The sequence below is a fragment of the Argentina silus genome (assembly GCF_951799395.1).
Source record: "Argentina silus genome assembly, chromosome: 19".
Lineage (NCBI taxonomy): Eukaryota > Metazoa > Chordata > Actinopteri > Argentiniformes > Argentinidae > Argentina > Argentina silus.
In genome coordinates this window covers 14,422,062-14,444,891 of record NC_139673.1, presented here as the reverse complement: position 1 = coordinate 14,444,891, position 22,830 = coordinate 14,422,062, and the positions used below count along the sequence as shown (strand labels likewise).

Here is a 22,830-nt window from a genome sequence, read left to right as displayed (position 1 = left end):
TATACAGACAAGTTACTCTAGCAGGGCCTGAGAGAGAAAGAGAGAGATTTTTCTTTTCTTGGCTCGGGAGGAAGGGGCAGCTAACTGGAATGAGTCACAACGTTTGAAGAAAACAGTAGAGGGAACAGAAATATTGGAAGGAGAGAGAGGGAGTACAGAAGTCACTCTTCTCTCCCTCTCTCTTCTTCTCTCTCTCCATTCCCCACCCCACCTGTCCCCCTGAGTCTTAAATCTCATTATAGTTGCTCTCTCTCTCTCTCTCTCTCTCATGTAACTGTGCTGCAGTGCACCCAGGGACAGTCTGGGAGCAGATAGAACAGTTCAACCCAGGTTCAAATGGCCCTCAGAATCAAATTCTCTTTCATGAGAACATGCAGCTCACTCGTTGTGCACTCTTTCATCTGTAGCCTACCTCCGTCACGACACGGTCCGTGTTGCATAACGGAAAGAACAAGCAGTTATTCAAAAGGGAGGACCATTAAAATAATGATATACAGTGGGTTGCCACAATGTGTGCATGTTGCTGCCACAGATATTTGTGGAGAAGATATGAACAATCCTTAATTAAACTGAAGCAGTAGCCATAGAATCACCTACATCTTACAGAAATATGGTAACTACTACAGTACAAACACCCTTCTGTCTTTGTCAGTGATTTGGCTCTCAAGCATTCTTGACGTCATTCCTCCCATTCATAACCATTGACATGGATTGCATTTTCCAATGATGGACAGGGGCAGTGCCACTTCATTATGTAAGGTGTGATTAGGCAGTGGAAATCGCCATCCCGAATAGACCTCTTAATACAAATAAAGTTAAAAAAGCAGAGCTAATCGAGCCGCTGCAGACACCTTGGACAATAATTCCAGGTTTCACGTCAGGTCATCTCCCCAGACGTGTCACAAGGGAATTGGGTAGCTGCTATTATTGTCTCCCTTTTCTTTTCTTTTTTTTTGTGCTTTTGTCTCTCAAAAATGAAGCAGCTTATGGGTTATTAGCACAAAGTCTGTTACCTGAGATTGCTTTCTGCCAGCCGTGACTGAGCTGAATATGAAATGAGTCTGTGATGGACACAAGGCCCATTTTTAGCCGCCCCCACGGACGGATGAGATGCATTCACTCGCTTTCAAGCCGTGCCTTTTTTTCAGCCGTTCTTTTCTGTGAGGCCTCTTTTGTCCACAAAGGCTGCTTTGATGCACTTCACATCCCAGGTGCTTTAACCCTTTGGTGTATAATCCCCTGGGAGAGAGAGATATCGCAGCAGAGGGAAGAGGTTGGAGGCGTCACATCTCCACAGAGCAGAATAGCTATGGATATGGCACAGAACGAGTTTGAACTGTTCGATATGCGAAATAAGATTCACTGTTGTGTAAGAAAATATTAGAAACTGAATGAAAAAATATGAAATATCCTATATAGTTTAATCTAAACAATGTCTACATGCCCTGTATCATCACTGTGGATTGATTCTCAGAGGAGTAGATGAACACACTACTCTCATGTCAACTTGTCTCCATTTCACAACAGAGTTGCCGAGGTGTTGGATCATGCGTTCTGTCACTGTAGTGTTATATAGGCCAGACTGCACTGCGAGGCACTGAAAGCATGTTTGTTCACACATCCACATCTCCCCACCTACAAACAGCAGGCTGCGGGACACCGGGGAGAGGGGCATGCTGACGCTCCCATTTCAGGAGCCGAGACGCAGCACTTTCACACACAGACATATGGGCCCGTGTTCATAAACACCAGAGCATCAAAGCCACACGGTCAGGCTCTCCACCATCTGTCTGCTTGTTAAAGCAAACCTTTGTGGGGCCTGACTACAGTATGTGTGGGGCCTGACTACAGTATGCATCATCTACCACCATCAAAAGCCAGGGGTCACAGAGCTCCCCTGTAAATGGTTTAATTCATATGGTCCTCCGTGGCTCAGTTGGTAGAGCATGGCGCTAACAATGCTTAGGTTGTGGGTTTGATTCCCACTGGGACCATATATACTGAAAAAAGTATGCACTCACCGCAATGTAAGTTGCTTTGGATAAAAGCGTCAGCTAAATGGCATATATTATATATATTATAACGCGTCTTCTGCGGTCACCGAAATAGTTCCATGACGCATTATTCAAAAGAGAAATTGTATGAGTATTGTGCCTTTCTCCTGCTGCTTTCCACTGTTCCTGAAATGCTCTGTCCTTGAGGGATTTTACTTTGAATCGTGCCTCACCGCGGTAGCCGGTCATCATCCATGTGGAATTATTTATCAAACACCGGTTGATTTGTCGGTGACAGGTGGGTTGAATCGCAAGGGAACAGATGATGTTGCCAGATGTTATTAATAAAGGACAGATCACACAACACACCGTGGTTGGACTCATAAACTCTACTTTATTTTGTTTGAAACTTGTTGCCTCTATGTCCCCATACAATACATTCAGTATATACATTTGGCGATGAGGGACTGTACAGATATGTTATAGTAGTGCATACATACATGGGGAGAAAATGTACACAAACACACTCATACACACCACTTGACAGCACCGAGTGGCCTGAGAGACACACAGCGAGTCAGTGGCTGATGGCAGCGCGCACACACACACACACACACACTCTCGCACACGTACGCACGCACACGCATGCACACACGCACACACAGTTAGGTTTAAGACACTTCTCTGAGGGGGAGAAGGGCATTATGGGGTTCCCCATTGAGATGCAACAATTTGAAGAGTAGGTCTGCTGATTGAAACCAAGCACCTTCTCTGCCATCAAATTCCCCCACCTCCTCCCGCCCTTCTTCCAGTCTGAGAGAGGGGACTCTCTCTGGGTAGTATGGACATCGTACATGGGGCCTTGCCTAAAGTAACATGCTTCAGTCAGCAGCAGTAACTGAATAAAGATCTTCCGCTTCCTTATAATGCTTTTATATCTGCAGCTCAAGAGCATTCTAAGACATACACATATATAATTTATTCCATCTGTAAAAATGTGAGCACAATGTCTCATAACACACTCACAGATATAGGAGAAAACCAAAACCTGTTATTTTGGTGAATGGTCACATCAGTCTCTCCAGTTTTGAAGGGGCGACGGCTGTAGTGTCAAGGTCTGTACCAGAATCAGACAGGGTAGTGGGTTGGATAGAACACACACACACATACAAGGGGGGAAAGAGTAAAGACAACAAGACAAATGCTGCTGATTTTGACGCACTGAGGAGTTATGCCAGACTGGAGGTCAAAGTTCATCCAGGTGGGGGGAAAAAAAGGTGTGCTCCGATTGGTCCAGGGCTTCTTCTACAGACAGTCTCTAACATGAGGCTTAACAATCCCATTGGTCAGGAGACACCGTGACTCGTGTCCCCGAGTCAGGCCACAGAGGCAGACATAATGAAGCAGAAGTCTATACACGAACGCAAAGCACCACAGTAGATGATTAGAGGGGTAATTCAAGCTCTGTCCAAAACACAATCACATTGGCACAGAACAGTGAGGGCCCGGGGCCACCGCCCGGCCTTCACAGAGAGAGGTGTAACACATCAGTAATAATTATTTACCCCGCTATAATAAATTACAGTCACAGAACAATCGTTGAAAAGCAGAACTCTGGAAATCAGCGGATCCTATTGGAGTGATTTGACCCATCATGCAATATAAGGCATTAATAACCAAACATTTGTTACTGACATCACACAATATCATAGTGACTATACATACAAATGCTGATCTGGAAGTAAAATTCTTTTTCTTTTTTTTGTCTGAAAAAACAAAAAATAAAAGAACAGCACATGTAACTGAGTGAGTGGGTTTATGCAAAAACGTATTCTTTAACCAACAATGCAATTTTGTGGAAATTGGAGATGGAGATGGGGATGAGGGATGGGGGGGGGGGGGTTGTTGGATCGATATTTACAATCCCATTGTACCTATTGATCTGCAGATGGGTGAATGAAATTGATTTTTCTGAGGTAGACAATGCAGGCATATTTCATTCTCCTGATGCAAAGCCATTCTAAGCTAAGGGGATTGTGACGGTAATTTGGCCAATTTTGAGATGCTCTCCTTTATGGCCAGCTGGCCAATGGTACTGTGGAACATATAGGGTGATTAATCTCTGACTGTATAACCAATGCTGTACTTACACTGTCATCGCTATGGGACTGGGACACACACACACACACACACGAACATTCAGGACTATTGTTGCACTGATGGGGTAGACTATTCACACAAGGCAAGATTATTTAATTATCTAGCCAGTGTAGTGTGCCTCTGTGTACAATATCACCTAACTGCCCTCATAAATGTCCCTTGCCATACAGCCATTACAATCTTCAGGTACCACTCGTTAAATAAATCCTACATTTTCATTTTCATAAAGCCAAATATCCTATGAGATCTGAATTTCAATTCAGTCAACTCAGGATGTAAATTGAAATTACAGCTCAATGATTGTAAATAGGGTGTTGACGTTCATTGATTTCTCAACAAAGCTGAAAAAGCTTTATACATCGAAAGTTGTTCCCTTTTTGAATGATGAATTCAAATGAAATGGAGAGCAGAGAATGGTGGAGGAAGCAGCTATGGAGATCAGTGAAATGGTGTTGGTCAAGTCAGTAGATGGTATATCAGTCTACACTGTGTCATGGTATATCAGTCTACACTGTGTCACTGTGTGTGTGTGTGTGTGTGTGTGTGTGTGTGTGTGTGTTAGTAGTAAATAAAAAAGACAACCAATGAGGTGACAGATCTTTTTGACGTGTTCTGTGACAGTGAGTCCAATGACGGGAGAGTATAGTAGAAGTAGGAGCAGATCTGGGATCAGGGAGATGACCCCCCCCCATCACTTTATACTCTGTCCCTCTGTCCATCCGACCCCTCAGAGAGAGGGAGATGAGCAGAGCCACGGGTTGACCCTGGGCGGACGGACAGCAGGGGTGGACCTCTGGTCTGACCCACGTGAGTGATCTACTAGGTGGGGTCCAGGAGGTGGTGGTGGTGGTGGTGGTGGTGGTGGCACTATAGTGTCCTAATGGCCACGGGGTAGAGCAGGGACATGTGCTCGGCCCCCTTGATGGGCAGCTTGCGACTCGAGTAGAAGTGGATGATCTCAGGCACGCTGTCGAAGGGACAGCCGTTCTGGCCCAGGATGTACTTGTTCTCTTTCGTCCGCGACAGCTTCATGTGCATGAAGCCCTGGCTGCTCCTATAGGGAGAGAGGGAGAGAAGAGAGAGGGAGAGTCAGAGAGAGAGAGTAAAAGAGAGAGAGAGAGAGAGAGAGAGAGAAGGGGGGGGGGGGGGGGGAGAAAACACAATACATCAGGTCAGTCAACAATCTAAGCACTACATCTCCCAGCTGCTTAGCACCGGAGATTCCCAGGTGTGACACAGCTGGGCTGATTAATACTCAGCGGTTAAGAAATGCACTAAATGCACTCGTTCCCTCTGTGGTCCGCAAGCGCTTCTAGGCTGCGCGCCTTTGTTCTTGGTTCTCGGTTCCCTGTGCTTTTACAGCTCTTACTGCAAGTAATCTCCTGCTCTACAGGCCTGTCTTATCGAGAGAAATATGGCCTGGTACAACGTGATTCTGCTGTACCGGACAAAAACAGCGAGCAGTAGGGCAGTGACACAGGCCTTTGATCACAGAGAGGGAGCGAAGAGGAGGAGAGGGGGAAAAAGTCCTCAGGAAACCATTTATCTTAAACCTATTTTCCGACAAGCGGCTACAACACACAGCATCAGGTTAGTGCCGACTCTGACTAATGGGCACAGCCGAGCAAATGTCCCCTCTCTCTCCCTGTACTCTGCAGTGCCCAAGATACTGCACAATCCCATCAGCACGAGGGCTTACACAGTTAGGACAAGTGTATAGCAGCCCAGGTATCACGTCTCCTGTCAACAGAAATAGACATTTGGACGAATAACATCCTGACAGTGATGGACAGAGTATGCATGCGTGTGCGTGTGTGTGTGTGTGTGTGTGTGTGTGTGTGTGTGTGTGTGTGTGTGTGTGTGTGTGTGTCCATTATCTACAGAAAAGTCTAGCGAGAGACCCAACTTCAGTTATCTCTTTAATTGCATTTCTAAAGCCTGAAGCCATGCTGTCACACTATGACAAACAGGAGCAAAGCCATAGAGATTACAGTCAAAGATGAGTCAGTCATCGCGTCACAGGTTCAATTTGGGGGACAGCCATCAATAAGAAGACATTTCTCAAAGACATAAGTGGCAACTACTTAATGAGAAGCGTGCCCGATAACTGCATGAGGCGCATTGGTCAACTGTCATAGGGACCAAAGAATGACAATCAAATCTAACATGAGAAAGAGAGAGAGAGAGAGAGAGAGACATGGATGGATGGAGAGAGGGGGAGGGATGGAGAGAGAGAGGGATAGAGACAGAGAGAGAGAGAGAGACGGATGGATGGAGAGAGAGAGAGGGGGAGGGATGAAGAGAGAGAGAGGGATAAAGAGAGAGAGTGAAGGATAGAGACAGAGAGAGAGAGAGAGAGACATGGATGGATGGAGAGAGAGAGAGGGGGTGGGATGGAGAGAGATAGAGGGATAAAGAGCAGAGAGAGAGAGGGGGCGGGGCTGGAGAAGAAACGAGGGAGATTGAGAGCGTCTAGCGAGAGAGGAGAGGTGGATGATGGGTTTTTTAAGAGAGCAGAGGGAGAGGAGCTGCAGGATTGCTCTGCTATAAAAGTGAAGTAAATACAGCTAGCAGCTTCCATTACTGATTCCCTGCAGCTCTCAGACCCTCCAGTTGAATATGCGTCTGTCATTAACAGGATGTTCACATCATGGCTGGAGGAGATTTCCCTACAGCCACAGCTCTTGCTGTGCTTTTGAAGCTGTGCCTGGAGAAAGAATTCTGACATTCTGGAAGCAGCCTTGAAAGTGTGTGTGTGTGTGTGTGTCAGTGTGTGTCTGTGTGTGTGTGTGTGTGTGTCTGTGTGTGTGTGTGTTTGTGTGTGTGCGCGCGTATCTGTGTGTGTGTGTGTGTGTGTGTGTGTGTGTGCTGCTTGGAAGGAGGCATTAGTTTACACACAGGCCCCACACTTACAAAGCCAAACACATCAATATCAAGCATTTTTAGATTCCCTCCAGAACATCCCTGGCTGTCAGCATTTAGCTCTAGCTACAGCGTGCTTATCCTGTTTCAACCCACGCAGAGGGAGAAACCAAGACAACAGAGCAATCGAGCGGGGCAGCTGATAACATGAATATATGGGGGGGGGGGGGGGGGGGGGGGGGGCTATTTCTGAAGAGACACGTGATGTTATCCTTTTGTGTTGTTATCGTATTTCCTCTTTATTGGTGGGCTTTTATTGTCGGATCTGGATTAATTTCACCGGGAGGGAGGTCTGGTGTCTTGTTTATCGAGGTCGGTGACTTTGGTTTGAACCTTCTCATCTTCAGAGCAGAGGCGGTTCCTGACAGCAATCGTAGCTTATCTCCACCTCCAGCGTATTAGATTGCACCATGAATGATGCTTTCAATGCCATCAATATCTGGCACCGGAGGAGGCAAACTCACCCAACAAAAGATAATCATCCATCCAAAAAAAAAGCCTTGCCCTTTTAAAGTATTATTAGACAGGAAATATCCTGAGTCGTTCTTCTTCTTCTTTAATGCTGTGATGGCAGAGAACAGAACAGGCTGTGAGGATTACAAAAAAAACCTGTTTCTGATGACATGCAGACACAGTAACTCAGACAGTGTACACTGTGACTCAGAGACATGCTTTTGAAAACAAGAATGTGGTTTGGTACAGGCAAACCATACGACATACAAACAACGGTATTGTTGTGTGGTTTCCTTTTGGAACAAGCCCAGCAGGTTGACGAAAGTCGTGATGAAACACACTCAATCATGAGAGAAGCCTCTCTGAGTACCATGATGAAGCAAAAATAGACTCTCTTTCTGTGACAGTTTTGCCAATTTGGATTTCAATAGCGAATGCAAATATCTTTTGATGTTGGCGCTTAAAACTTCAAGGCTTTCTAGTCTCCCACATGGTATCGCATCAAACACTTTCTGTTGCATAAATCTTTGTGTGTTTCCCTTTCATCAACAATTTATTTTCTACCTCAGCCTGTAAAACAAGGCTGTATAAAAGCGTCTCCCCTGGGGTGGAGAGGCAGACGCACGGCTGTGAGAGCCTTGTCTTGTGAAAGGCTAAATGTGTTTAATGCACCTAAAAGAGCACTCATCCTCAGATAGAGAGAGAGAGAGAGAGAGAAGCCCCCCCCCCCCCTCCCTTTCAAAAGGCTATTGAGAGGCTCATGTCTGATCCTAGTCTGGGCCTTCATCAATGATGCAGAACACAAACGTGCCGTCTCATGGCCACATGAATATTTCAGCGGTTGCAGACATGGAGTATCTACACGTTTAGGTCTCCAGCCTCTGCGACCTAGGTTTCCAGGAAAGCAGGAGATGGACGCTCCTACATGAGCAGGGTCGACTGAACTCTAAGTCACCTCCCCCCCGCAGTACGATGGGGCCCTCTGCCCAGCCTGGCTCCACGGATCCGCCTGCTGATTTGTTTACTAGGTTGATCTGACTGACCCTACAGCCTCTCCTCTACGGTCCTCTGCTTCCTAACAGCACGACACAACAAACACTGACCGCATGACCGACTGGCCACTGGCAAATGATCCAACGCAGGCAAGCAGGCGCGCACAGACACACAGACACAAACACAGAGACACACACGGAACAATTTAGGACAGAGGAGCAGGTTTTGTACGCCTAGCTTGCCTCCCTCCTCCCTGGGTCATATCTTCATGGACCTATCATGGACCTGTACCGGAGGTCCAACGAGACAACATTGTTTACAGCCTGCTATATGACTATAAAGTTCACAGACACATGGGAACAGAGAGATTAGTTCCTTTTCTGGAACTCTCTCAATTAGAGCCATTACTCCTCTCTGAGATGGACCTTTGTGGTCAGAGAAGGTCTATGGCGTTGAACTCTGACCTCTTCAAAGCCAGTATGATTCAGTGCTGCTAGCCACAGGGGGTGGTCGACAAGCAGGCAGGACAGGGCATGGACGTCACCCGGCTGGTTGAAAGGTCACCTCTTGCCGCTTGGGCACAGCGTGGGCACCCACCCTACCTACCAGCCCCCCATACCACCAGCCCGACTGTGCCAGCCACAGCCGGCCTGCCTACCAGCAACAGCAGCAGCAGCACTGTCTGGCCAATCAAGCCTAGTACTCTAACAGCCTGAGTGTATCCCCAGGCCAGTGAACCACCAGACACAGTCCCCAGTCCCAGAGCTGAGATAATGAAATCAGCAGTCAGTCAGTGTCAGGGCCGGTGGAGCTGCTCTGGACAGCATCATCTTCTCCTGCCAGCAGACATGAGGCTCAGCCCGGAGCTGCCTGACGAGAACCTCATGGCCCCCCCAGCAACTGTACCGTTGACTCTTCTCACGCCTCTTAACAGCCAGATCTTTTTCTATTATTTTTTTACTAGGAATGGTTTTCCTAGTTTAGTCTTTTCTTAGTTTTGTCAGTTATTTCTTATTGTCTCTTAATGTCATGGGATTTTACTTTTATGTGATTGTGTTTGTTGTTCTGTAGTCCTTTTCAATAAGGTCAATGTGATTGAGTAATGATCGTCGATGATATGAATGTGAAGTGTATCTATCATGTTTGGGACAGTGACCCATATGTATGGAAGTATTCTTAAAGCAAAAAAAAGTCAAAATGTCTCATGTAAAAGTACGAGGATCGTATAACCATCTCCCGTCGCCATAGCCCAAGTGAAGATCCTCTCTGCGGCTCCTTTAGGAGGCAGTTTCTCTGCTCCTGTGGTGAAATGGTTGTCAGGTGTTTCTCTCTCGCTCCTGAGATGGCAGCCCGCTGACATTCATCAACCCGGCCCCCTGCGGTCCTGAGCCCCTCTGAGTCAATGGGATATGACTGCGCTAGAGGCCAGCGCCTCCCTTCACGCTAGAGTGACCTCCGCCAAAATGTCAGCCAAGACTAAACAAATCAGGGTCCTGGGTCCCCTGGACTCTCCGCTGGCCCGGAGACAGGTCACACAGCATGGGGGGGGGGTCAGAGGTTAAAGCAGAGGAGGACACAGCTATGGGCACATCAGCACAATCAGAGCACCTGAAGGGGGGGGTGGGTGGGAGGGGGGCTGAATCAGCAGGGCTAGGAGGTAAGGACTTCTGGAATACAGCATGGTATGTTGACCAGGAGCAAAGCCTTTGTAACTCAATGCTAACATGTTAGCGCTCTGAGTGATATGTCCTAGTGGCACTGGAGCTATAGGTTAACTCTATACTACATGTTAGCATGTTAGTGCTGTCAGTGATTCATAAGTGTTTCATAAGTGTGTGTTGGATATTCTGTGGAGGGAGGGAGGGAGGGTTCTTACTTGAGTGAGAGGGAGAAGTCATTCTTGCTGGTCTCGCTGTTTCTCACCAGGTAGCTGGCTTCTTTACAGAGCCTCAGCAGCGACTCAGCGTCCGTCCTGCTGATGGCTCCGTGGTACCAGCTACAGGGCGCAGCGTTGAGAGAGACGAGGAGGAAGGAAAAACACAATGACTGGACGAATGGAAAAGAATGACTACAAATGGGAAGAGCAAGGTCTAACTCTTGTCCAGTGTGTTAGAAACCTAGCGACAGTACACAGTATGTTGTGTTTTGTCCTGTAGCTTAAAGGTGTTGTGGAGGAAACACTATCCACAAGACATACCTTGAATCAGTGTAAAGACAAAGCCATGTATGCAAATGCCATGTAAAATCGACAAGGCAGCAATAGTCTGTCATCCACCATTTAAAGAACATGAACAACATCTCCACACACCTCAGAAATACCACCCTAACCTATAGAATAGGCAGTATTGTATATGTACATTTAGAATAAAAATAATAATAGTTTGTTCTTAACTGACCCGCCTGGTTGAATGGTTAGATCAATAAGATTATGAATGACTTACAACTGGCTCTCCAGGGGCATGGAGGGGTCTATGCGTTCGCCCAGGGCAGCACTGCACTGCTCCAGGGAGCTCATCTTGGTGTTTACCAGACAGCCACTAGTGTGGCGCTGGGATGGGCGCCCCCCTTTACTCCCCTCCTTGGTGGGTGACATTCGAGACTTCTCCACCCCATCAAACTGGACTGTAATGAAGAGAACAAAAAAAAAAAGAAAAACACAAGATAAATATCATAATCACAGCAGCTGTTCAACAAAAGCCTCTCTGGACACACACAGACACAGACACAGACACAGACAGACAGACACACACACACAGAGATACCTCTCTGGAAACACACACAAACACAAACACACACACACACACACACACTCTCCAGGTTAATCAATAGACATGCACAATATTCTGAGTTTACGTGCCTTAAATGCTGGACACTGAGGTTCATGGGGATGGCCAGGCTAGTGCTAATCGATGCTACGCTTATCAATCAAAATACAGTTTGAGTTGAAAGGGATGCCCTGTGTTGTAAACATGTGACATTTCTGTGACGGAACTGCTGTGACGTATTCAACGCTCCCCATTAGATTTGTTAAGGTCTTTTAATAATTATCAAGCAGTGAGGCACACACACACACACACACTTCAGTACAACGACACAGCCCTCTGAAGGACACTGACAGACAAAAGAAGGGCCAGGAATCAATCCGGCCTCACTGTGTACATATTCAAGAAGAAGGAAAACCCCCCACACACACAGTCCAGTCCAGGCAAATTATTAAACGGGCTCTTTAACACTGGCCAAGGTCAACTAAAGAACTGACAGGTTCCCATGCAAACATCTCAGGCCTGGTGCTGGTCGGCTTGACAGGGATCGGAGGTGATCCGTCCAGATCGTGACCCGACACCATCCTGACTAATGTTAGAGGTCAGAGAGCTGCTGTTTAGACCAATCAGGGACAGGTTACTCCGTCGCCCTGTTTACATAGTCTGATGTGAGAACAGAGGGGAGTCTGAAACCGAAGAACTTCCTGGTTGTTGTTTGGCCAGAGGTCGTGGAGGTCAAACACACTAACAAGAGGAAACTTTAGTCTTACTCAACGGTTCAGTTGTATAATTGATGTCACACCAGTATTGCCTTTGGAAGGACCCCTCTGTAGTGTTGCCTCACTCTCCCAGCAGTAAGTGAGGTCACCCTGTTACATCAAACACATTTCCATTCCATTCCACATATCCACCAGAGCTTTGATGACCGCTTTAGGGGTATAAACAGTCAGCCACACACATCAAAGTCAAGCTCTGTGACGGAAGCAGTTAATTTAGCACAGTCCTAGCGAGCTAGCGATTCCCATACTCTCCTCCCCAGCTCTCCATCACACTTTAGCGGCTAATGCTAACGGCTAATCTACCTCCTGGGGTTTAATTACCCTGACTCCACATGGCTGAGACAGACACAGACACTAGAAACACAACATGTCGATGGAGATGGAGAAGGGAAAGACAGCTGTCTAGACCAGACCATGTCTCCAGTCCAAGGATATAGCATTTCACATTACTGTAAACCTATCAAGCCATTGAGTGTCCTTCCACCACTCTCTGAGGATTGGCTCTGACCGACACCACTACCAGGAAGTGAATCAATGAATGTAGATTGTTGTGTTATAGGAAATAATACCATGTAAACACCTTGCCTCAACAACAAGAAACACTTAGAGACATGACTGACATGAATGCCAGGATGCTAAGTTTCGAACTGATCGGGCCTATCTATTATCTACCACTGACAGAGGCTCTCAGATAATATCATGCTATTCCAACAATGACCACCAGGGGGATCCCCTTAACCTCATTTCTATTGTTCTTGTGAGTGAAGCTACAGATAGTCCACTTTTCTGTCTGAACTGTCTGGCTGGAGCTCAGTGAAGCGTGGCTCTGTTACCTCAAACCATGGAAATGATTCGGCCAAATTATAGCGAAGGCGATGTCGCACTGCACTTTTGTACTCTACAGTAGTTCGTGGTAGATTCTGGAAACAACAGCTACAATTGTACGACATGATGACTTACTGCAATAGCTTCAGTGTGTTGCAACGTAAATGTCCCAACAAAAGGTGGTCGATAGAATAACGGAGTGTATTTCCTACCCTCGAGTGTCCACTGTCTCTGTGAACTGCATGCCTGTGTGTGTCTGTGAATATCGCAATCTTTGTGTATGTTTAATGTATGTGTGTGAGATATATAGTTTCCATGGAAACTGACCGGGAGAAGATGTGTGTGTTTGCGGCCCCTCACCCCTGTCAGCTCTGACAGATCACAACATGAAGACACAACCAATCTGTAAACTCTGCAGCAACCCTTCCCCTGTGTGTGTGTGTGTGTGTGTGTGTGTGTGTGTGTGTGTGTGTATGCGTGTGACAGAGTGGGAGGAACTGTGTTAGTATAGTATCATTGTCAAAGTATACATATGTATGTCTGTCTTTGTGTGTGTGCGCACACATTGTTAGTTTTGAAAAGGCCACAAGGAGCAACCAAGGTGAGGAGACTTCTGCCACCTCCACTTCTGCATCTGTAAATCGCTGTGACAAAACCTGTTCTGATGCCATCACATAGTGTCCATGACATCATAACTGTGTGCCTCCAACCCTTGCCAACGGCTCTGTAGGGACTGAACAGACACACAACCCTGTTATTAATGGTCTGGCCATCACAGCTTAGACTGACATTCAACCTGAGCTCTTTATCTGAGCTCTGAATTCCCACTATAATCATTCTCTACTACTGTAATTCCAAAACACTCAATTAAACTCTCAATGACATTTAACGTTATATGGTAATCTACCAGGAATAAGCTAAACGTGATTCGATATTTTCCATTTTTCCCCTCTCCATCTTCTCTCCTCCACCTACACAAAACAAATGGTTATTCCCAGGGCCATTCACCCCATCAACCTTTCCTTGTCTGAACGGGGCTTTTTTCAGACGCAAAGCACATAAAAGAAGAGGAATTACTCAGGACTCAGGAGTGAGCCAGCCAACAAAATAAAAGCCATCATTCTATTTGCTCAAGTGTGGAGAGCCCGTGTCTGCAAAGATTGCCAGCGTGTCTCTGCAACAATAGCTGGAACAGTAGCAGTATTATGTTCTTGGCCGAATATCGCTAGTAGTCACCCAAACTCATTCCCTTTCATTCTCCACAGCAGACTCTCAGGCCGGAGGAGAGGAGATTGAAGAGAAGATTGACACACAGGTGAATGAGAGAGCTCTGAGAGGCTGGAAAGACACGCACACACGCGCACGCACACACACACACACACACACACACACACACACAGATAGAGAGTCTGGAGGAATAGGAGATGTGTGTGTATGGGTGGGTGGGTGTGTGTGTTTCTGTGCTATCTGCATTGTCGCGTGTTAGGCCAAGCAAATGGAATCCCTGTATCAGATTGGACTGTCAGTCAGATGGAGATTGATGGCTGAAGGACACACCCACTTCAGTGTTCCACCCCTCTCAGAAGGGCTCCGAACAAAACAGAGAAGATGGAGGAGAGGCAGGGAGGGAGACAGAGAGGGAGCTGATTGGCTAGCCATAGATAAACACAGGGCTGAGAGGTCAAAGGGACATCTCTAAGATCAGAACAACCTCAGGACAGAGCAGAGACAGACAGACAACCATAGACAACAGAGGAATTCACAGGGCTGGACCGCTTACGGGCTCTCACTAAGGACACAGTCCCACCTTCTTGAGTGCATTTACTAATTAAGCACAGCTAATTAATTCTCATTTACTAATGGCACTTCCATCAAAAGGAGTTCACTACTCAGCAGGGAAAGGGTTCTGTCTACTTCTGTATTACAGGGTTACAATTAAGATTTCCTGCTTTGACGTGTGAAATGAATAACAGGTCTGGGGCTAATTGAAATGCATGGTGCATTCTGAGAAAAACAGAATACATGAAATCATACACCACCCAGGGAGAGAGCAGCTTGTAAACCCACTAGCGTTTCTCTGCCGATGAGAGTATATTCTGCTCTAGGAAGTTGAATAAGATATGCTGAAAGGATTACATTGATATATTTATATATAGACAGAGAGCACCTTTGCTGAGCCCAATGGTTTAAATCTCGGATGGTTTCAACATCAAGGCATAATTTCTCAATCAAAATGTATTCTAATGAGTTTTTACAAAGACAAAGGAACACTCACTCTCCAAAAGGCTCAAAAGCCGGCAGTTATTCCTCCCACAAAATGAAATCTGGATATCTTTTAATTACATTGTTTTGTATTCAACGAGACAAAAGCAGGAGAAGGTAAGAGAATGGCTTGAAAGCCCCGACAATTAATTCACCTCAGAAAACAAAGGCGAAACGCTCTTCATTACCCCACAGACAAAGGACTCTCTTCTATTTCTATGTTGTATTGTCAAGCAATATTCCAAAAATGATAATGATGTGGAACAGGTTCTCTTCAACAGTAATTGGCACTGCTCCATTGAGGTCCATAGCAAAGCTTATCATGCTAGCCATGCTAACACTGGTGGACCTGTCGTGCTGTGGTGGAGCCAGAGGCGATGGCCTTTGTCGAGAAACAACAGCTAGCCCCTACTCCCTAGACACGGTCTATGTAAATCTGCAAAGATTGGATCGAAAAGCAAGACGGTGATCATGATGCAGAACCTACAACCATGACGCCTGCGTACACCTACCCAAGCCTTTCAGATCTCCACACGTCCCTAGGGCCAAGCGGTAGGGGGATTGCTTCTGGACGGAGCCATAGTCATAGGGAATTGAACAGTAGTGTGTAATCATAGTGGTTCTATATCTATGGCCATAGTCTTTCCCAAGTCGAAGTAGGAGAATAGTTCTCATGTGTGAGTGGTGGTCTGGCTGGTCTTCATAGGAGTATATTCTGACTGTATTCAGCAGGAGGTCAGGGAGGGCGCCTCACCTCTCACTCCCCCTCAGTCTGTCAATGTAACCTCTGACCTTGATGATGTAGTGGGAGCTTAGACAGAGAGCGGATCACCTTACCGCCGGACGCCACACACTTAAATCCACTCATATCGCATGAGGGGGAGGGGGGGCGGGGGCATAAATCATCATTTGGGTGGGGTGGGGGGGCTGTCCTCACCCACAGAACACAGTAGTGTCCTCTTACTGAGTCACTCAGTCTCCCAGTCCACCCCCACGCCCCCAACCCCTGTTCCCAGGGGAAACCCATCCGGCTTGGGTTGGGTATTAGTTCTGTGGACATACCCTCTTCGCTCATTGGGTGATTAGTCCGTGATTGTGGAAAGCTGTGAGAAAGCAGCAAACATCGCGATTGAAAAAATAAGGTTATTACTGTATAAGGGCAAATTATTAGTATTAACATGAATGTGTGTACCAAAATGAAGATACCCAACTTTTAGATTAAGATTTCCTGAACCAAATGTTTGAACCAGGAATAATACCCACAGAGAAGTGGGTAAAATAATGTTTGGAGCAGTTAGCTATGAGTGTGCTGGCAGAAGCAATAGAGGTCACCTACAATTGCAATTACCCATTGAGAAGGCATTTCCAATCAATTAAAACTAATGAGCCTTCAGCCACAGAGAAGCTGGACTTGGTACTAGTAGTGATTTTCTGCCATATGAAATCCTGATGGGAAAGTGCTTTATTACAAAGCTAATGTTTAACGTCAAACTGATTTAAGGCACCAACTGATCAATCACAGACCCCCACCTCTTGTGAGGTCACACAGAAAACAACTAGCCGTCAGACAAGAAACTTCTCACATGTTATCAGACCATATATGGACTAATGTTGTACTAGATGGTATGTTACTCCAAATTCACCACCAAGATGAATAGAATAAGAAGATGCAGGAATGGAGAGAACAAGAGAAGAAGGACACGGAGGAGAGCAGTGAAAGAGAGGAGAGGTTGATGATGGGGATGGGACTCTGATGCTGACGTGGGATGGACAGGGGACAAGGAAGAGGGGCCAGGGACAGGGACGACACCAACGACACCCACCATGGTGGTGCTGGTCACAGGCAGACTGTGTCTGTATGTGTCCAGGAGAGGGCTGGGCGGGCTGGGAGGAGGGAGACTCTTCCTCCTCTTCCAGGGAGGGGCTGTGGTTGAGCTGACCGACCGGAGGGGGCCACGGCAGGTCCTTGATCACTTTAATCTCTACTGCAGGCAGGCCCAGGTCACCAGTAGAGGAGAGTGAGGGAAGGAAGGAGGGAGGGAGAGAGAGAGAAGCAGGAAACAGAAGAAAGCATAATGAGAATAAGAGAGGGGAGAGAGTGGGAGAGAACGTTCCCATGCAGGTACATCACAGGATTAGCATAGCAGAGTTAGCATAGCATAGCATAGCACAGGGAGCTGAACCGAAACAGGAAGCAACAGATCAGGACTGAAAAGGAAGGAGAATATTAGTTGTACCTGTAAAAGGTTGGACTCCCGCTCTTTGCCCTCTCACCTCTATGCCTCTACATGATTCTCTGACATTTCTACAAGGCGCTGTGCCAAGGGATTTTCAATTAGAGTTCAGGGCCCCTTAATTACACTCAGAGTTTTCGCAAGGAGAGTGAGTGGCTGACCTGAAATACTGATGAGGCTGTAACCACAGCATCAAAAAGACCAGAGCCTCGAGCTATGGGCTACCGCAGAGCCTTTACAGAACTCAGCGGTATGGCTCCTCATTGAGTTAAAACGTCTAACCAGGCCCCGCAATAAGATAAAAGGGCAATAGACGATGTCATCCACTGGAGCCAGGCCCCCGGACCATTCATCCTAATGGCGGGCACTGCCCAGGCTGCCCACACCGAGCCCCTCAGCAATGCATGGCTCATGTCCAGATGGGGGTATTACCAGAGTAAATCGAGTGTCGTTCCGACATCGGCCCCATCTTTCACTTGGAGTGGCCCACTTGTTTAATAGCACAGGACGCTTAATAAATAAGGCGACGGAGGAGAAAAAGCATTTCCTTATTCTCCAGAGAGCTAGCGTCAGAGGCTAATAAAGGAGCATGGCGCAGCAGGTCTTGCAGTGCCGAGACCTCTTCTACTGCCAGGAATAATATGGTGCCTGTCAAGTCCAACAGTCTCTGGATAAATCAATATATAGTGTACTCATAATTGAATTTCCCTCATAAAGTAGTAGTTACAAGATGCCTTGTTAAGAGAAAGCTACAAAAGAATAAACAATGACAAAAAAAAACAACTACACTTCTACCTGGATAGCTTGCCAGAACTGTACTTATTCAGGTTTAACCCAGACCATTGTCTCCGTACTGACACGCACGCACGCACGCGCAAGAAAACGGCAGGCCATTAATTCAAAATCACCCACCTCCAGACAGCACTTGAATGACTGCTTGTTATTCTACTGCTGATTAAAGGAAGTGGGAAGTTTGTTGACTGGCGCCTGTGTATTGCCAGGGCTTTATAGGCTGGTAAACTAGCTTTTCATGTGAGAGCAGATGAACAGTACATTATGGACTTGTCTTTGTTTTCGCCCCGTGGGGAATGGCTCCGGGGCAGCTGCGAAACATGGTAATGAGGGAGAGAATCAGCTTGCTCAATGAAGAGAGAGAAACGAGAGAATATTTAGTCAGACAAGCAATTAAAGAGTCTCCATCCGTGGTGTCAGGGTGCTAGACTGGAGGACTGTGGCTCCAGGACTGATTGGCGCTATGACAGAGCCTTACGAGATGACAACAGTGTTCGCGCTATTGCTGCATCTCATCTCTCCACAATCTCCACTTGTGCACATCTCCACATAGATTTTAATGGGAATTGATTGGTGGAACCGTCCATGCTTGGACCAATACTATGATTTTCCAATCTGTGTGGAAAAGTACACAAGTGCATATTTTAGGATAAAGGGTAAAGAAATGGGATGCAGCATATTACATCCCATCCAATAGGAGACCCAGCCAGACACTACAACAGCCAGACGGTACAGGGTTGGACAGAGGTCGGGGTCTCAGCTGGCTAATACAATAACTTCCACTACTTCGGGTGAAGTAGGGGGCCTCTTCTGCTGCCGTGATTAAAAGCCTAATTCTCATTTCACATTCCAGATTAGTGTGGAATTGTTTTGGGAGCTAGCAGGGTTTTTTGCTTCGCAGACTCGTTTCCGCGGGCGAGGAGTCTATTCTTGCGGGCCAGGCTCGGCTTTGCTCAGCAGCATAATGACATGAACTGTTACATGGCACTTTCACAAATAAAGGTAAACCAATTCAAGTGGCAGAAGTGGCAGTCTTCGGAGCCTCCAGGCAGCAGATTTTTCCCTTACCCCTATAACCTGTTCAAATTTTCTGTCAGCCCAAGGGCCCTTTTGAATCAACCTTGGCTCCGATTGTTATGTTGCTGCTGCACGGATGAGTGCATTGTCATCGTGGGGCCTCTATGTGTTTTGCTCTGAGACTGAGACACCATGTGAACTGCCATAGGACTGGGAAGAAGGTAACATGTTCATCCTAATTTCAGGCTAAGGTGACAAGAATAGTCACAGACATGGGGGACAATGACCAAGACTGATAGGAGGTTCAAGTCTGCACAGCGCTATCTCTATAGAGAGGCTCTATCCATTGCAGTGACACACACACACACACACACACACACACACACAGACAAATAAAACAGTGTGTGACTCATGGCCCTGCCCTGTGAGTGACACTGTCCTCGCTGTGATCCATGCTGTTTGCTTTGGTGGGGAGGTGAATCATGGATAGAGGGTGCCTCTCCCACTCACAGTGATGTCCCATGGGGGAAAGTGGCCAGTGGCCAGTTGGGAGCCGCTGAGCAGGAGGAGGCAGAATGGTTACCTCATTCTAATACACACACACACACACACACACACACACACACACACACACACACGGTGTGCCTTGGCGCTGCAGGGTGACTCTCTCACACTCCAAGACTCACACCCGGATTTCTGCCTCATCTCCCTGAAATACCACCTGCTGCCAGGATTTAATTAGGAATTAGTTGCGAGGTCGTTTAGTCGGCCCTGCCCCCGTGAGTATCACACTGTCCTCGCTGTGATCCATGCTGTTTGAGTTAGCTGGAGAGGTGAATCGTGGGTAGAAGTTGTTTCTACCAGTGCGACACAGAAGTAGTGTTCTCTCTCTCTCTCGCTCACACACACACACACACACACACACACACACACACACACACACACACACACACATCTCTGCCTCATCGCCCTGAAATACCGCCAGCTGCCAGGATTTAATTAGTAAATCCTGACGAGCAGGGGCTGGATGAACGGTGATGTCTTAGGGGCGAATTGTGTATAAGCAAGCAGACATATGCACACACACACATCAGATTATTATCATATCCCAGGATTTTTATCATCTAGAAAAGTTGACAGAAGGATATAACAGACAGAATCATAGATAGATAGATCGATAATTAGGTCCTTTATTGATCCCCGAGTGGAAATTAAGGCGTTACGGCAGCTCATATTACAAACAACAATAACAAAATAAAGTGACAATAGAATAAAATAAACATCTGAAACATTATATACAGGACAGTCCAGTATGATTTAACATCCACCAGCCTGACTCTGATCACCCCGATCGAGAGATCGGAGGAGGAGTTGTACAGTCTTATTGCGGCAGGCTGAAAAGATCTCCTATAGCGCTCCTTAGTGCAACGTTGTTGTAATAATCTGTTGCTAAAGGAGCTTCTCTGCTCTGCCACAGTGACATGTAGCGGATGGGAGGAATTGCCCATGATGGCCAGGAGTTTGGTCCTCATTCTCCTATTGGCCACCTCCTCCACAGTGTCCAGGGTGACAGAGAGGACAGAACCAGCTTTCCTCATAAGCTTGTTCAGCCTCTTGGTGTCACCTTCCTTGATGCTGCCCCTCCAGCATACCACCGCATACAGCACTGCGCTGGCCACCACTGACTGGTAGAACATGTTCAGCAGAGTCCTTCACACGCCAAAGGACCTGAGCCTCTTCAGGAAATAAAGCTGGCTCTGGCCCCTCTTGTAGAGGACATCTGTGTTACCAGTCCAGTCCAGTTTATTGTCCAGGTGCACCCCCAGGCTAGCTCTTGACCACCTCCACGTCCTCTCCCTGGATGGAAACAGGAGACAGGGAACACCCTAGTCCTCCTAAAGTCCACCACCATCTCCTTTGTCTTGCTGATGCTGAGTAGCAGATGGTTCTGCTCACACCACAAAACTGTCCACCAGTCCTCTGTACTCGGTCTCCTGGCCTCCACTGATACATCCCACAATAGCAGAATCGTCTGAAAACTTCGACAGATGGCAAGTATCTATAGATCTGTGCCTGAAGTGCCAAATCATTGCTGTTCGGGAGGTATTTCACCAAAATGCCATCTTTCATTTACATAATCTCTGCACTATGTTGGTACACACGTTGTGTTGACACACACAGAGTACCAGCTTTAGAGAGGGAAGCAACATGTTAGGGGCAAATCCATGCTAAAGCCACAAAGCTTCATTCATCCCATTGACTACACGTTGCCCAAGAGGGAACTTGTTGGACTCCGAAACGGAGCTGTGGCTGTGCCCTCAGAGAGTGGCAGTAGACGATAATGCCAGTCAGCCCTGGCAGTGCCAGAGTGTGTGGATACCCTCCTGGTGATGTGACATCCAGGGTGGCATTTGGCGTGCCCTGTCCTGTGCCAGCCTGGCAGAGGACGGACGGAGCGTCCTAGACCCGTGCCTATCCCAGCCTCGCCGACCGCCTGGGTCTCGTCCTTGCCTAGTCTCTCTCTCTCCTATGTTGACATTCCAGTCCAACAAAAGACATACTTCTCTTTTTTTCCTTCTTTTGTTCCTTTAAAGCTGAGTCTATTTTGGGAACAGCTCTACGAGGGGCATTTGTTTACCTCGTTGTTTTAATTAGGCCGTGGTGCTTCATCAGTGTAAACAGCGGCACCACATAAATCACTGGCACACTTGTTCCCACCGAGTGTCATTTAATTTAGTTCTGCTTAATTTGGCCCGCTAATTGCATGCATATTCAAAATAAGTTGGGGAGATTGCAATGTTTATGTTGTTTTATTAGGAGCTGGGGGTTCGAAAACACAAACAGAAAGCCTCTGCAGATGCTCTCCGATCACCACCCATATCATATTCATACAGTAGCACACAAGAAAATCCTTTTTGCTTCAACAAAATTGAGCCAATAGTGACCAAAACAATCTTACAAAGTCCAAAGAGTGCCCGCTGTTATCTTGCCACTTAATTCAAAACAAGTTTGGAATTCTACTGCACATGTTGCAGATTGCATTGCTTTCATTGGATCTTCAAGCTGTTTAACTTTATATTTCCATGAATAATCAACGTCTGATGAGATACAAACTTCTTTGGTCATGATGGCGCAATTTAGCCGAAGCAAAGTAGAGCCCAAGGAGTGAGTATGGGGAGGGAACCGTTAAGTGACACCTCAAAGCGCACCTCTCCATCGCATTCCCATCACCTCTATCTCCCTCCCTATCTCCCTCCCTATCTCTCTCTCTCTCTCTCTCTCTCTCAGTACAGATCTGCTGTGAAAGAGAGAATCTGTTTCGATTAGAAATTAAAGTGGAGGTGACTGAGCGAGTGATGGAGGAGAGATGACAGGCAGTTTTACCCAGAGAGAGAGAGACAGACGGGCTCAGAGACAGCTGGCCAGCGGGGCTCCCGGGGGAGGGAGGGAGGGAGGGGGGGGTGGGTGACTGTGCCCGGGTCGGGCCAGGTTGGGTTGGCGGTGAGGGGTGCCAGTGGTGTCGAAGCCCCTCGCTCTGTGCTGGGGGAGAGGGAGGGATGGGGGGCCTGGGATAGGGTGGGTGGCCAATGTGTGTGTGTGAAGATAACAGGCAGATAGTGAGCGAGCATGGCCGCGG

At 47.1% G+C, this 22,830-nt stretch overlaps 1 protein-coding gene across 4 annotated transcripts in view; it reads right to left on the bottom strand.

Annotated features, from left to right (window-relative positions):
• Window positions 1–2,375: 2,375 nt before the first annotated feature.
• The window catches only part of shf (Src homology 2 domain containing F), an 82,974-nt gene continuing 62,519 nt past the window's right edge, over window positions 2,376–22,830 (bottom strand). For all 4 annotated transcript variants that reach the window (XM_083691315.1, XM_083691317.1, XM_083691316.1 and 1 more), the window contains 3 exons: window positions 10,964–11,144; window positions 10,399–10,518; window positions 2,376–5,208 (listed from right to left, as the gene is read on the bottom strand). In XM_083691315.1, coding sequence (XP_083547441.1) covers window positions 5,022–5,208; window positions 10,399–10,518; window positions 10,964–11,144 — 488 coding nt within the window. In that variant the 3' untranslated portion in view covers window positions 2,376–5,021. The remainder of the gene's footprint in view (window positions 5,209–10,398; window positions 10,519–10,963; window positions 11,145–22,830) is intronic.